We start from the raw sequence: 14923 nt of genomic DNA, 5'->3' as shown, positions 1-14923 counted from the left end.
TGATTAAGGTGATGCCTCGTTATGTCAGTAGTCCACAAGTCCTTATCTGAATAGATGCACTTTAGTTAGCTACAGTAAAGTAAGTTGTGGTGCTCATTAAATAATATGACAGCACAATATATGAAAATATGATCAGATCAATTGTTATCTGTCCCAAGTAGAATAGCTATGCTGTACATCAATTATTATGAATGTTGTAGTTTGGAGTGGGGAGGCAGTTATTCGAGGGCCTGATAACTACCAATGTTTTGGACTATAACTCAGATACAGCCTGTTTAAACTCTGCTTCAACAAATCTGGAAGTCATCAAGTTAGGAAATAATGCCTTAGTGTATATTCTGATATGGGTGACAATACAGAATCTAGGGAATTGGTAGAAGACTGCAATTCTATATTTCAGGGAACTACATTTATGCAAAAATGGGACAAAAGAGGCTAAAATTGGCTCTGTTGAAGCTGCTATTTTTCCCTAGTAAAGGAATATGTATGAGGGAGTGTGCATAAAGGCATTAATATGCCTATTGTCCCTGTCATTGTATTTTTATTCTCTTATTCTTGTTCTCGTTTTTGTTTGACAAATTCCAATGAATGAATGAATGAATGAATGAATGAGGTTTTGCATGGAGAAGCAGATTGCTCCCCCCAGGGTTGGCCTCGCCACTCGCTTTGGACAGCAAACAGAAGAGCTTTGCTCTTTTCCTCCAGGGCCTTTGAAATTGACCCTCACTTTGCTTTTCTGCCTTAAAATCCAAAGCAGACATGTTTTCCTTCTGATCAGTTGAGGATAACTACCAGTATGATTTTTGTAAGAAGCTGAGTTTATATGTGGGCTGTCATGAAGCTGCTGGGGCCGTCCTGGCATGGGAAAGATACACATGTCCCTCCCCTCATTCAAATTCTCTCATAGTTGGTCCGCCCCCATGCTCCGAGGTTGGCCCAATTACTGCCATGCTTTGAAGATCTGCATCTCCACCCCTTGTGCAGGCCACACTCATCTGTTTGTACTGAACGCAGTCCTGCCACACTCCTACATGCTCACTGCCCCAAAATAAACCCTGGTGCTTATTTTGAAGTCCAAACAATATAAGACAGGGTCTTATTTTCAGGGAAACACAGTACCACCCTACAATTAAGGGTGGTAAGATAGAAGAGGCAAAGAAAGAAGGGTCAAGGAAGATAAAAAGGGCAGAGCTCCCAGTGTGATGTCACAACACATGTTTCATCATTTTGGCTAGATGTAGATGTAGTCATATTTGCTATGTATGTTGAGTAATACAGCCTAATATATTTAGAAGACTGACAGGAGTGACCTTTGGGACATGATGCTTCCATCCAAATGTAAATTTCTTGAGAATAGGAAGACTAGTTGCCTCAATGTTGTATTTTTAGGACCTTAATAACTATGAAACAATCTAAACAGATATTTTTTGTCAGATCTGTCATGTTTTTTAGTTGTTTACATTGAGTATATTTTCCTCATTATTGTCAATTCCTTTCTTAAGATTATTATAATGCTACCGACAGACGTTGATTACCTTCTTGAATTTACCTCTATAATATTGTATTTCAGCTATGCATACTGGTATTCAGCCATAGGAGCTGGAGTTCTTGTCTGTTCCTATGCATACATTGCATGTTGGACACTTGCGGCTGGCCGCCAAGTCAAAAGAATTAGGCAACATTTTTTCCATGCCATCATGAGGCAAGAAGTAGGATGGTTTGATATAAATGATGCTGGAGAACTAAACACACGACTTATAGAGTAAGTCCACATTTCATGCTTTTTCTTCAGCAATTAATTTAATTTATCAGTTTGGTTAAATTTAAAGTAAATCCCAATTGCTTATTTTGTGTTAGTAAAATTCAACTCTAAAAAAGTACTGTATGTATGTAGCACTAGATGACAATAGGATAAAGATTCTCTGCATGGTCTGCAATATATAGGAATATATATTCTATATCCATGTATATACTCAAATTTGCTATGTCAATACAACTGAAATATGTCAGAAAACCAGCAAACATGCATCTTGATAGTCATTTCCTGAATATTGTCCTAACAAATTTGCTCTAATTTCTTTTCAGTGATGTATCCAAAATTAATGAAGGAATTGGTGAGAAAATTGGAATGCTGATTCAGGGAATATCAGCATTTCTAACAGGATTTATAGTCGGATTCACTGAAGGATGGAAATTGACTCTTGTAATCCTTGCTGTCAGTCCTGTCCTAGGACTCTCTGCTGCAGTTTGGGCAAAGGCAGGTATACTTTTGCTGAAACGTAATGGTAGTACACAATTCACTCTTTTCAATCATGAAAATGCCATCATGGCCCCCTAAAATGGTGTTTTGATTGTTTCTTTATTTCTTGAAACAATAGCAGGGGTAATATATGCATGTCCAGAGATTGCTTGTCATTACCAAAATGTTCTGCGTGACTGAGGATATAATATACCTTCTTTAAGAAAAAGGAAGAAACACATTATTTCATTTCTGGCCTCTGATTGATTAATTTTGGTTTCAGATCAGTATATATTAATCTAAAACTGTACTGAATTTTCCTGAATGGTGTCTTGACAGTATATCAAGATTATCTGTGTGTGGCACACATAAAAAGGAATAGGATTTGGTTACTCAGTCATGACTGACATCTTCACTTCATAGACCCCTTTGTGAAATTCCATATAAGATGCCATCAGAGCACATGTGTACACACAAGAAAATGCACACACACACACACACACACACACACAGAGAGAGAGAGAGAGAGCATAACTGTCCTAAAAGAGATCAGTGGGATGTCCCAGAAGCAAGCCTTTTTTTTTTTCTTTTATTCTTTTCTGCGGATTAGGACTTATGGCAAGGGTCTTCAAATTTGGCAACTTTAACTCCCAGAATTTCTGAGCTAACATGACTGGAGGAGGAATTCTGGGAGTTAAAGTCCACAAGTCTTAAAGCTGTCAAACCCCTGATTTAGGGGATTACATTTCTGTATTCAACATTTCTGATTTGCCAAAATAAAGATAATATTCAACCTGTATCTGCATTTGAGAGTGTCCTATGTCCTTTAAGAGAGGGCTTTTTCATGCTTGAAGAAAAACCACTCTGCTTTTCTCCATATTTTGAGGCACTAGCTTTCCAGTGTAAATCTCAAGACTTGATAAAAAAGGAAAATAAATCTGAGCTATTTAAACATTATCCCTTTTCTTCTAATCATTCTCTCCTATAGTCAAGGCAATATGGTGCCTTTTCCTGCTATTTCATCCTACAGCTCCTTCCTTGTATTTTGCTGCTTCTGTTCCAGCAGTCAGTTTTCATTATAATTCCTTGCCATGAGAAAAATAAAACATAGCAAGGGAAAAGCAGACCAGGTATTGCAGTCTGTGATTGTATGTGGCCTCTTTTTAAGCCAAAGGCAGCTCAACAGGAGAGTGAAATATAACAATAAAAAGCTTTGCCTGACAATGTAAAACTTCCCTAAAGGATAAGATGGATATTGTTGATGGCTGTGTAGAATTTGGCTACCTACAAAATAAACTTAGAGCAGGCACCTTGGATCCCCCAAAACAGGTCAATGCTGCTGCCAAGGAATCCTCTGAAAAATCAATATATTAGTTACAGCCACATTGTGCAACGCGCTCATATTCTTTAAAAATCAAAAGCAATGGAGAAAAGAAGAAAAATGCCAGAACTTATTAAGAAGAGGAGAGAAAGGTAGGGATAAAATAGAATATAATAGAATACTTTATTGGCCAAGTGTGATTGGACATACCAGGAATTTGTCTTGGTGTAAATACTCTCAGTATACATAAAGAAAAGGTACATTTGTTAAGAATCAAGAATCATAACGTACAACACTTAATGATAGTCATAGGATACAATCAACAATCAAATCATACTAGAAAACAGTCAATATAAATCATAAGGATACAAGCAAGAAAGTTACAGTCCTACAATCACAAGTGGGAGGGGATGGGTGATAAGGAGTGATGAGAAGATTAACAGTAATAGTAGTGTACACTTTGTAAATAGTTGAACAGTGTTGAGGGAATTATTTGTTTAGCAGAGTGATGGCTTTCAGAAAAAAATGTTCTTGTGTCTAGTTGTTCTGATGTGCAGTGCTCTATAGCGTCGTTTTGAGGGAAGGAGTTGAAACAGTTTATGTCTGGGATGTGAGAGGTCTGTAAATATTTTCACAGCCCTCTTTTTGACTCGTGCAGTATACAGGTCGTCAATTGAAGGCAGGTGGGTGGGTAGTAATTGTTTTTTCTGCAGTCCTAATTATCCTCTGAAGTCTGTGTCTGTCCTGTTGGTTTGCAGAACCAAACCAGACAGTTATAGAGGTGCAGATGATAGACTCAATAATTCCTCTGTAGAACTGTATCAGCAGCTCCTTGGGCAGTTTGAGCTTTCTGAGTTGGTGCAGAAAGAACATTCTTTGTTGCGCTTTTTTGATGATGTTTTTGATGTTAGGTGTTCATTTTAGGTCATGTGATATAGTAGAACCTAGAAATTTGAAGGTCTCTATTGTGGATACTGTGTTGTCTAGTATTGTAAGAGGTGATAGTATGGGAGGGTTTCTTCTAAAGTCTACCACCATTTCTACAGTTTTGAGTGTGTTCAGTTCCAGATTGTTCTGGTTACACCACGAGGCAAGTTGTATAACCTCCTGTCTGTATGCAGATTCATCACTGTCTCAAATGAGACAAATCACTGTTGTGTCATCAGCAAACTTCAGTATTTTAACAGATGGATTGTTTGAGATGCAGTCATTGGTATATAGAGAGAAGAGAAGTGGAGATAAAACACAGCCTTGGGGCCCCCTGTGCTGATTGTACAGGTATCGGGTGTGATTCCATTAGATTCACTTGCTGCTTCCTATCTGTTAGGAAGCTTATGATCCACTTACAAGTATGTTCAGGTACCACTAGTTGGTTTAATTTACTTAGAAGAGTGTCTGGAATGATGGTATTGAATGCTGAACTGAAGTCTACAAAGAGGACCCTTGCGTAGGTATTTGGAGATTCAAGGTATTGTAGGATGTAATGCAGAGCCATGTTAACAGCATCATCTGTCGATCTATTTGTTCGGTATGCAAACTGCATGGGATCTAACAGCGGATCCGTGATAGTTTTCAGATGGGACAACACAAGCCTTTCAAAGATTTTCATAACTACAGATGTTAGAGCAACTGGTCTGTAGTCATTCAGTTCCTTGATGGAGGGCTTCTTTGGCACTGGGATTGTTGTGAACTAAAGAAATATAATTAATAAAGATTCATTTGCCTAGCAGGATCGTAATCCTGCACGTCCTATTGGCCCATAGAATGGCAAGTTATGATTGGTTCATTCCGAGCAATCTGACTGGCTGTTGGCGGGCCGCGCCAAGATTCAAACGCTATAACACTATCCATTGGTTATCCAGATAGCAGCTTACTCTATAAAAGAGTGACTGCTAGCTGGGGGTTTTTGTCTCTGTTATGCTTGTGATTAAAGAGCTGAAGTTCAAGGTTTACAGTCTGGTCTCCGTTCATTAAACCCATGCCTCAAACTTAACACTGGCGATGAGGGTGGGATGCGGAGACAAAAGAGCTGACTAAACCCTACAGAGCACCAACCGAAGCACGTGGCTGAGAGCGCATCTACATCGGCAGGATGTCAGGTGGCGCTATACCACCCGCTCCTTTTGACCCGGAAAAGGAAGACTGGGAGTCGTATATGGATCGGTTTCAAATGTTTCTAGAAACCAACAATTTGAAAGACGCAACACCCGGAAAGAAGCAGGCGGTGTTCTTGACCCATTGTGGACCAGCTGTTTTTAGGATGGCGAAGGCGCTCGCGAAACCAGCTGAGGTGAAATCAATGGATTGGGACAACCTCGAACCTATCCTACGGGCTCACTATGCCCCCGCCATACCAACGTTGGTCCGGAGACACGAATTTTATCAACGGGATCAGCGGAAGGGTAAAAGTATTGCAGACTTCATCGCTGACCTTAGAAACCTGGGAGACCTCTGTGGTTTTTCAGAGCTAGAAGAAGCTATGCGAGACCGCATAGTTCTGGGATTAGATGACCACACAGTACAGAGCAAGATCATGGCAAAAGGGGACATCGATCTTGCAGATGCCATTGCTGACGCTACTGCAGCAGAGGCAACCAAGAAGTCGGCCGCTCGAATGCGCCGCACCAACGCACCGATCCGTCACCCGCCCGTGAAGCCTCGCCTCAACTAGAAAGACACTCAGCAACAGCGCACCATGAGGACCTCGAGTCCCAATCCGAGAGTGATGAAGAAGAGGTTAACAGACTTCGGGCCGAACGAGATCAACAAATGCTAAAACTTCAGCGCCCATATGCGGGTTGTGGGGGAAACCACCCACGATCCGGTTGCAAATTCCTCGACGCAATCTGCCGTTCCTGTGGGAAAAGAGGCCACATCGCACAGGTCTGCAGAAGCAAGAGGGAATCCAACACAAACAGAAAGGAGAACAACCTCCGCCAAACCACAGGGAACCTCCCTGCAAATCGGGATCGTTTGAATAACCAATGGAACAACCATGCCTACAGCAGCAAAACATCTGCTCTTCCAGCACGACGAGAAGAGACACACCAGACTATTATTATCGGCCACGCTTCGTCATTAGACAAACAAAAGATCCGAGTGGAAGTGGCCATTGAGAACAAACCTTGCCTGATGGAAGTCGACTCCGGATCGTTCCTCTCGATGGTTTCCTGGAAGACTCTTAAACAGCTGATCCCCGCCATCCGTCGTCAAGACCTCAGGACACAGAAAATCATCCTCAGAGATTACCAGGGGAACACGATCCCAGTCGTAGGAGTGAGTCAAGTCCAAGTATCTTTTAAGAATCGTGCCGTGTTGCTCCCATTAACTGTCGTCGATGGTGATCGACCCAGCTTACTAGGCCTACAATGGTTCGCCCCACTCGGAATCGAGGTGGCCGGCATTCACCAGGCCGGAAGCGACGATTGGGAAGAGAGCATCATCCAGGAATTCCACGACGTGTTTTCGGACAACTTAGGCAAGTACAAGGGGACCCCTATATCATTTAGCCTCAATCCAGAAATAGCCCCTATCCGCCTTAAGCCTCATCGGGTGCCGTTGCTTCTTAAACCCAAGATTGACGAGCAACTTGATAAGTTAATAGCCCAAGGGGTGTTGGAGCCTATTGACCATGCCCGTTGGGAAACCCCAATCGTAACCCCATCAAACCGGATGGGTCGATCAGAATTTGTGGAGACTACCGCGCCACTCTGAACCACGCACTCCAACAGAGCGCTTATCCGGTGCCGGTGGTTCAACATCTTCTCCACTCCCTGGGCGGCGGGAAGATCTTCGCAAAGTTAGACTTAGCGCAAGCGTATCAACAACTACCCGTTGATGCGGAAACCGCAGAGGCACAGACTATCGTTACCCACCGAGGTGCCTTTAAATGCAACAGACTCCAGTTCAGAGTGAGTGTAGCCCCCGAGATATTTCAGAGTCTAATGGAGAGACTTTTACAAGGAATAAAAGGGGTTGTACCATACTTCGATGACGTGTTAATTGCTGCCCCAAATAGACAAGAGCTTGAAAGGCGTCTCAGATTGGTTTTACATAGATTTAAGGACGCCGGTCTCAAGGTTAAAAAAAATAAATGTCAACTATGCACTGAAAGGGTAGAGTTTCTCGGATACCTCCTCGATAAACACGGTATTCACCCTACCGAGAACAAACTCAGGGCAATCAAGAACGCCCCAAGACCTAAAAATAAGACTGATCTCCAGGCTTTCCTGGGACTTCTTAACTTTTACAACATCTTCTTGTCCCAGAAGGTGACCGTAGCTGAGCCCCTACATAGACTTCTCGACAAGAAAGCCACCTGGGTCTGGGGACATCGAGAAGAACGCTCTTTTCAAAAAGTGAAAGACTTATTAACATCCGATGCTGTTCTAATGCAGTACAACGAGACTTTGCCATTAAATATTACATGCGACGCATCACCATTTGGGGTTGGAGCCATTTTGAGTCACGTATTGCCAAATGGGCATGAAGCCCCCATTGCATACTTTTCGCGGACATTATCGAAGGCTGAACGGAACTATAGCCAACTTGACAAAGAGGCTCTTGCTATTGTATCGGCCGTGAAGTGATTCCACGAATATGTGTACAGGCGGCCCTTTACTCTAATTACAGACCACAAGCCGTTACTTGGCATTTTAGCAGGTGATAAACCAACCCCGCATATATTATCGCCTAGAATGACTTGCTGGTCAGAATTCCTAGCAGCCTACAACTACGTACTGCAGCATCGCCCTGGGAAAGCCATTCCCCACGCTGACGCTTTGAGCCGTTCCCCACTTCCGGAAACCGTCAGCGACCCAGCTCCAACCCTCACCACGCTGCAAATTGAAACCCTCAACTTGCCGCCACTAACGGCAAGAGATATCGCTGCCGGCACAAAACGAGACTCTATCCTCGCAAAAGTCCTCAGTTGGGTCGAACGCGGGTGGTCAGTCGAAGAAACCCCCGCCATTTTTGCGCTGTTCAAGCACCGGCAAACGGAACTATTCTCCCAGAAGGGCTGCATCCTATGGGGAGATAGAGTTGTCGTGCCAGAAAGACTACAGCGACTCGTGTTGCAAACCCTGCACGAAGGACATCCGGGCATCGTCCGAATGAAGGCTCTCGCTCGAAGCTACGCGTGGTGGCCAGGCATCGATAAACAAATTGAAGCCTGGGTAACCATGTGTAGAAACTGCCAAGAGGTCAGCAACGCCCACACCGAGAGCAACCCCCACTGAATGGGAAACTCCTTGAGGCCCGTGGTCCCGCATCCACATTGATTTAGCGGGACTCACAAAAGGACACACTTTTCTCCTAACCGTGGATGCTTACTCTAACTGGCTCAAAATCCACAAGATAAAAAGCACGACTACTGACTCCGTTATTAAAAAACTAGATAGATTATTTGCAACACACGGTTTCCCGGACGTTCTAGTTTCTGACAATGGACCCCAGTTTACTGCTCTCACCTTCGAACAATACTTGGCGGACCGGGGCATCCGCCATGCCTTAACTTTGCTGGCTCACCCTGCGGCAAACGGTAGGGCGGAATGGATGGTCCAATTTCTTAAAAAGACACTACAAAAAATGGATCCGGGGGACATCGATGCTAGATTGAACAAAATACTCTTACTACAACACATTACCCCCCACAGTGTCACCAACAAGACTCCAGCCGAACTTTTAATGGGGTGGAAGCTTCGCTCCCACCTCGACCGATTACACCCATCTTATTCGCCAGAGAAACCTTGTGGATCCAGCGGAACGTATCGCCAATTCAAGGTAGGCGACTTGGTCTATGCCAAAAACCTTTCTGGCGAACCGTTGTGGGTCCCAGGCACCGTAGTCTACCTCACTGGCCCTAGATCTTACCGCCTTAAGACGACAGATGGCAAGATATGGAAACGCCACATAGATCAACTTCGATCTCGTTTACAACCAAATATCCACGACCCCCCGGACTTCCAAACTCAGGGGGGAGGGAATACCGAGGGGGACGAAGACCATATAGACGACGACGTAATCGAGGACAGACGGCCACTAAACCAAGTGCTCGCGCCACCTGAAGAAGGTCCGGGATCGGGGGCATCCTCCCCGCAGAGGAACACCATAGCGGAAACATGCCCGCCTGATCCAGGAATGGACTTAAGGGACCCTGATAGTGTCGCGGAATCAACCCCGTGCGAAAACGAGCCTTGCGTTCCACCGGAACCGAACTTTAAACAAAAATCGGTGGAACAGCGGAAATCAACTAGGCAGGTAAAACAACCTGCGTACCTGCGTGATTACGTCACCCCAGCCGTCAAACGGAACCCAGGGGGGAGGGGTGTTGTGAACTAAAGAAATATAATTAATAAAGATTCATTTGCCTAGCAGGATCGTAATCCTGCACGTCCTATTGGCCCATAGAATGGCAAGTTATGATTGGTTCATTCCGAGCAATCTGACTGGCTGTTGGCGGGCCGCGCCAAGATTCAAAACGCTATAACACTATCCATTGGTTATCCGGATAGCAGCTTACTCTATAAAAGAGTGACTGCTAGCTGGGGGTTTTTGTCTCTGTTATGCTTGTGATTAAAGAGCTGAAGTTCAAGGTTTACAGTCTGGTCTCCGTTCATTAAACCCATGCCTCAAACTTAACAGGGATGATGGTAGAACGTTTGAAGCAGGAAGGAACATAGCACATCTCTAGTGATCTATTGAATATTCAGGTGAAGATGGGGGCCAATTGGTCAGCACAGACTTTTAAGCAAGAAGGAATTATCTTGTCTGGCCCTGGTGCTTTTCCTGACTTCTGTCTGTGTAATAGTTCTTGCACTTCTTTTTCTGTGATCACCAGAGGTTGTGAGCCCAATGGATTGGGGCCAGTTGTAGGAGGCTTGGCTGTTGTTGGTGTGTTTGAGATGCGGGTTGTGGAGATAGATGGCTGTAGTTTCTTTTCAAACCTGCAGTAAAACACATTCAGGTCATCTGCTAGTTGTTGATTTCCTTCTGCCTGGGAAGGAGGTTTGCTGAAGCCAGTGATGTTTTTAAGAGTTTTCCACATGTTTGCTGGTTCATTTGTTGAAAATTGATTCTTTAACTTTTCAGAGTAGCTTCTTTTTGCTGCTCTGATCTCTCTTGTTAATATGTTTCTGGCCTGGTTCTATAGCATTCTGTCACCTTTTCTGTAGCTTCCTTTTTGGAACGACGTAGCTGCTTAAGTTTAGCTGTGAACCAAAGTTTATTGTTACTATATATTTGCAGGTTCCTTGTTAGTACACATAAGTCTTCGCAGAAGCTGACATATGATGTTACTGTACCTGTGAGCTCATCTAGGTCTGCAGAGGCATCTTCAAAAACATTCCAATCAGTGCAATCAAGGCAGGCCTGGAGTTTCAGCTTTGCTTCATCTGACCAAGTCTTCACTGATTTAATTGTTGGTTTAATGGTTCAGGCCATGGAAAGGGGAACAAAGATGGGGCAGGTTCAAATTACTTGATTTTAAGAAGAAACATAGTGTAGACTTTCTTTGGATATAAGCAGTGTCTAATCTCACTAGAGAAACTTACATTTTAAAATAAAGCTGGTATTAGACTTCATGAAAAATTGCTCTAAATGGAAAAGTCAATTTTTTTTTTCTTTTCCACAGATCCTTTCTTCATTCACTAATAAGGAACTTGCTGCATATGCAAAAGCTGGGTCAGTTGCTGAGGAGGTCCTAGGTGCTATCAAAACAGTGATAGCTTTTGGAGGACAGAAGAAAGAAATTGAAAGGTCAGGAAAATTTGTTAATTTTACACAGAATCTCTGGGGCTGCCCACATATCTGGCTAATTTCATTCTGTGTATTTGAGCCTTCCCAAAGCACACAAGTGATAGACCAGTAGCATTCGTTGCTACATTCTTCCATCATGATTCATAAGAATTTATCTAAATGTAAGTCTTGTCCTAATGTTGCTGTTCCAAATCTTTCAGTCTACATTTCCCATTGTCTTCAACCAGCAGGGAATTGAAATGAAAAACTCTTGCAGAACTGCAAATTTGGGGAGTTTCTGCTTGCTTCTCAGTGATGCTCTACAATTAAAATGAAATAGAGTACTCTACAGTCTTTTTCTGTTTATTTTTTCTTGTTTCAATTCCTCTTGTCCATTAATGCAGGGCTTGCACTAGCTTTCCAATGTTAATCTCAAGAATTCGTGATAAAAAAGGAAATTAAATGAATTTGCATATGAGTTGTACACATACACAAGCTGCTACTTAAAGCAGCTGTTGCCAAACTTTTAGACCTCAGGGACCACCAAACTCATAATTTTAAATCCCGCAGACCACTAATATGAATTTTGACTGATGGTGGCTTGCTGACATTGATGGGAAAGTCAGTCCCATTTTCCAGAACTGCAGTAATCACAGGACTGACCCTTTAGTCATCCCGGAGCAGCTCATCCATGGAAGGCCGATGCACCTGGGTGGAGGAGCTGTTCCAGGATGACCAAAGGGCTAGTCCTGTTGACTACTGCAGCTCTAGAATATGGGACCGACTTTCCCACCATCAGCAAGCCACCTGGGGTGGATTTCCCTCCCCCTGCCGTTGGTCTTACCTTCCAGTTCCAACTCTACTCAAGGTAAGGTGTGCACTTGGCTGAAGGGTGGGGGCCAGTGGGTGGGCGGGCCATGTGAGCGGTGGAGCCTTGTGTTCCCGTCGGCCATGTGGGTGACACAGCCTTGTGTTCCTGTGCAGCTTGGATTAAATGCTTTGGGGGGGGACATTTCTCTGCGGACCCCCAAAATTTTCTTGTGGACCACCAGTGGTCCGCTGCCCACTAGTTGGCAACCATTAAGTTAAAGGATACTATAGCTGTAAATAGGAGAGAATAACTGAATAATAAGAATAACTAATTGTGGCCAAAATTAAATAATGTAATACTTTTGTCAAAAAGACTGATAGAGAACTTAGCAATAGCCATAGTGCTTAAACTTATATACAGCTCACCGGAACAATCTGGAACTGAACACACTCAAAACCGTAGAAATGGTGGTAGACTTTAAGAGAAACTCTCCCATACTACCTCCTCTTACAATACTAGACAACACAGTATTAACAGTAGAGCCCTTCAAATTTCTAGATTCTATCATATCACAAGACTTAAAATGGACACCTAACATCAAAAATGTCATCAAAAAAGCACAACAAAGAATGTTCTTTCTGCGCCAACTAAGAAAGCTCAAACTGCCCAAGGCGCTGCTGATATAGTTCTATAGAGGAATTATTGAGTCTATCATCTGCACCTCTATAACTGTCTGATTTGGTTCTGCAACCCAACAAGAGAGACACAGACTTCAGAGAGTAATTAGGACTGCAGAAAAACAATTATTACCAACCTGCCTTCCATCAAAGACCTGTATAATGCACGAGTCCCTTCACATCCTGGACATAAACTATTTCAACTTCTATACTCAAAATGAAGCTATAGAGCAGTTTCCTAGTATGATTTGATTGCTTATTGTACCCTATGACTATTATTAAGTGTTGTACTTTATGATTCTTGACTCTTGATTAATGTATCTTTTTTATGTACACTGAGAGCATTTGCACCAAGACAAATTCCTTGTGTGTCCAATCACCCTTGGCCAATAAAGATTCTATTCTATTCTATTCTATTCTATTCTATTCTATTCTATTCTATTCTATTCTATTCTATTCTATTCTATTCTATTCTATTCTATTCTATTCTATTCCAGTTCTTTACAGCACTTTCTGAGCAGTTTATAAATGTAAACATATTGTTCCCAACAATCTGGATCCCCATTTTACAGATCTCAGAAGGATGGAATGCTGAGTCAACCTTAAGCCAGTCGAGATCGAAATCCTGGCAGTGGGCAGAGTTAGCCTGCAATGCTGCATTCTAACCACTGCACCACCACACCTCCTAGAACTTAACCATTTGGTCAGTTCAGCATAAACTCTTCATTTAACATAGATGTTATTATATGAATTAATTAAATACATGTTGCTTGTTCATTTTTCCTTGAATAAAATGACAAGTTGGTTAATTTTGTGCAAAAATATTTTTCTAGGATTATGATAAGCAAAACACATGAGTATATATTTTCTCTAGCTACATCAATATCTATAGACAATATGATTTGATGACTTTTGTGTCCAGTGCAGTTATATAATATATAGTTTTCTGTTTTTCTTTCAGATATCGTAAAAATTTAGAAGATGCTAAAAACATTGGGATAAGGAAGACTATGAGTACCAGCATTTCACTTGGAGTTGCTTTCTTAATAATATATGCTTCCTATGCATTGGCTTTTTGGTATGGGACTACATTGGTAATAGAGGAAAAATACAGTATTGGAGGAATCCTTACAGTAAGTGTTGACAATTAGCTGTACAACTTTATTTTGCAAAAATAAAACAACATAAAATTAATAATAACCAATTTCTAAAGTTGGGTCTTTTATGTGAAAACAATTTTACAATGCACATGTACAAATCCATTTTATAATTTATCAGTTAGAACTTTGTTTGATCTTGAAAAGCTAAGCATGTAGGAGATCATCACATAGTCCCAAGGCAATAGACAGGAATAGGAAGGTCAAATGGTATCTTGGAAGAAAGCAATTGAAATCCATATCTCTATTATTGCCAAGAAAATTTTGTGAAGTTGAGGTTAACTTGAAAGAGACTACACTGTTATTAGAGATGGCTATCAACTCCCAGTCTTGCTTATGGATGTCCTGGAAACACCATCTCAATGGAAAGGAGATAAACCTCTCCTTGATTTGAGCCATCAGAGTAGCATGTTGCTCCCTCTGCTATTTGTTTTTTTTTTTAATAACTTATGCAAGAGGACCCTTGCTCCACTTTATGTCATGACAAAGCTGCTTGGACAAGATTGGATTTTTCTTTAAGAATACACTTTTGATTCTGTTTATTTTCTTTCTGCTTCTTCCATTGTGTCCTTTGTTGCAGGTTCTGCTGGTAACTGCCCTGTTCATTGGATTCTAGTTATCCTAAATCTCCCTGCCCTTTTCTTAACATTCCACTTCAATTCCCATTAGCCCAGGCTACCACCTGAAATATGCCTTAGCACATGTACTAGCTTCCTTTCATTGTGCAGCCCAGCATGATTATTTTTACAGTTTCCACAATCATTCAAGTGATTAGGTTAGGACAGTTGAAGATAAACAAAGCTGTATATTATTGTTTGGCGAGGCACTGCATATTTTCTGCCTTGAAACTCTCCCAACTATCTATTTGTAGTATATTTATAGAGCATGTTTATTTTTAATCCTTTTCTTTTTGCCTGCCAAGTATTAGAGGCAACCATAGTTCTTAAACGGAAAAGGCCTGAGATGTGAGACCACCTCATA

The 14923-nt window shown here is 42.0% G+C and overlaps 1 protein-coding gene across 2 annotated transcripts in view; it reads left to right on the top strand.

Annotated features, from left to right (window-relative positions):
- ABCB1 (ATP binding cassette subfamily B member 1) overlaps window positions 1-14923 on the top strand; it is a 54331-nt gene that overhangs the window by 6343 nt on the left and 33065 nt on the right. For both annotated transcript variants that reach the window (XM_026681360.2, XM_087947227.1), the window contains 4 exons: window positions 1571-1762; window positions 2086-2257; window positions 11194-11318; window positions 13747-13918. In XM_026681360.2, the coding sequence (XP_026537145.1) occupies window positions 1571-1762; window positions 2086-2257; window positions 11194-11318; window positions 13747-13918 (661 nt within the window). The remainder of the gene's footprint in view (window positions 1-1570; window positions 1763-2085; window positions 2258-11193; window positions 11319-13746; window positions 13919-14923) is intronic.

This window comes from Notechis scutatus, chromosome Z (genome assembly GCF_049901735.1).
Source record: "Notechis scutatus isolate UNSWTSFEM ecotype Mainland chromosome Z, rNotScu1.2, whole genome shotgun sequence".
Lineage (NCBI taxonomy): Eukaryota > Metazoa > Chordata > Lepidosauria > Squamata > Elapidae > Notechis > Notechis scutatus.
This window is presented reverse-complemented; position numbering and strand designations above follow the sequence as displayed.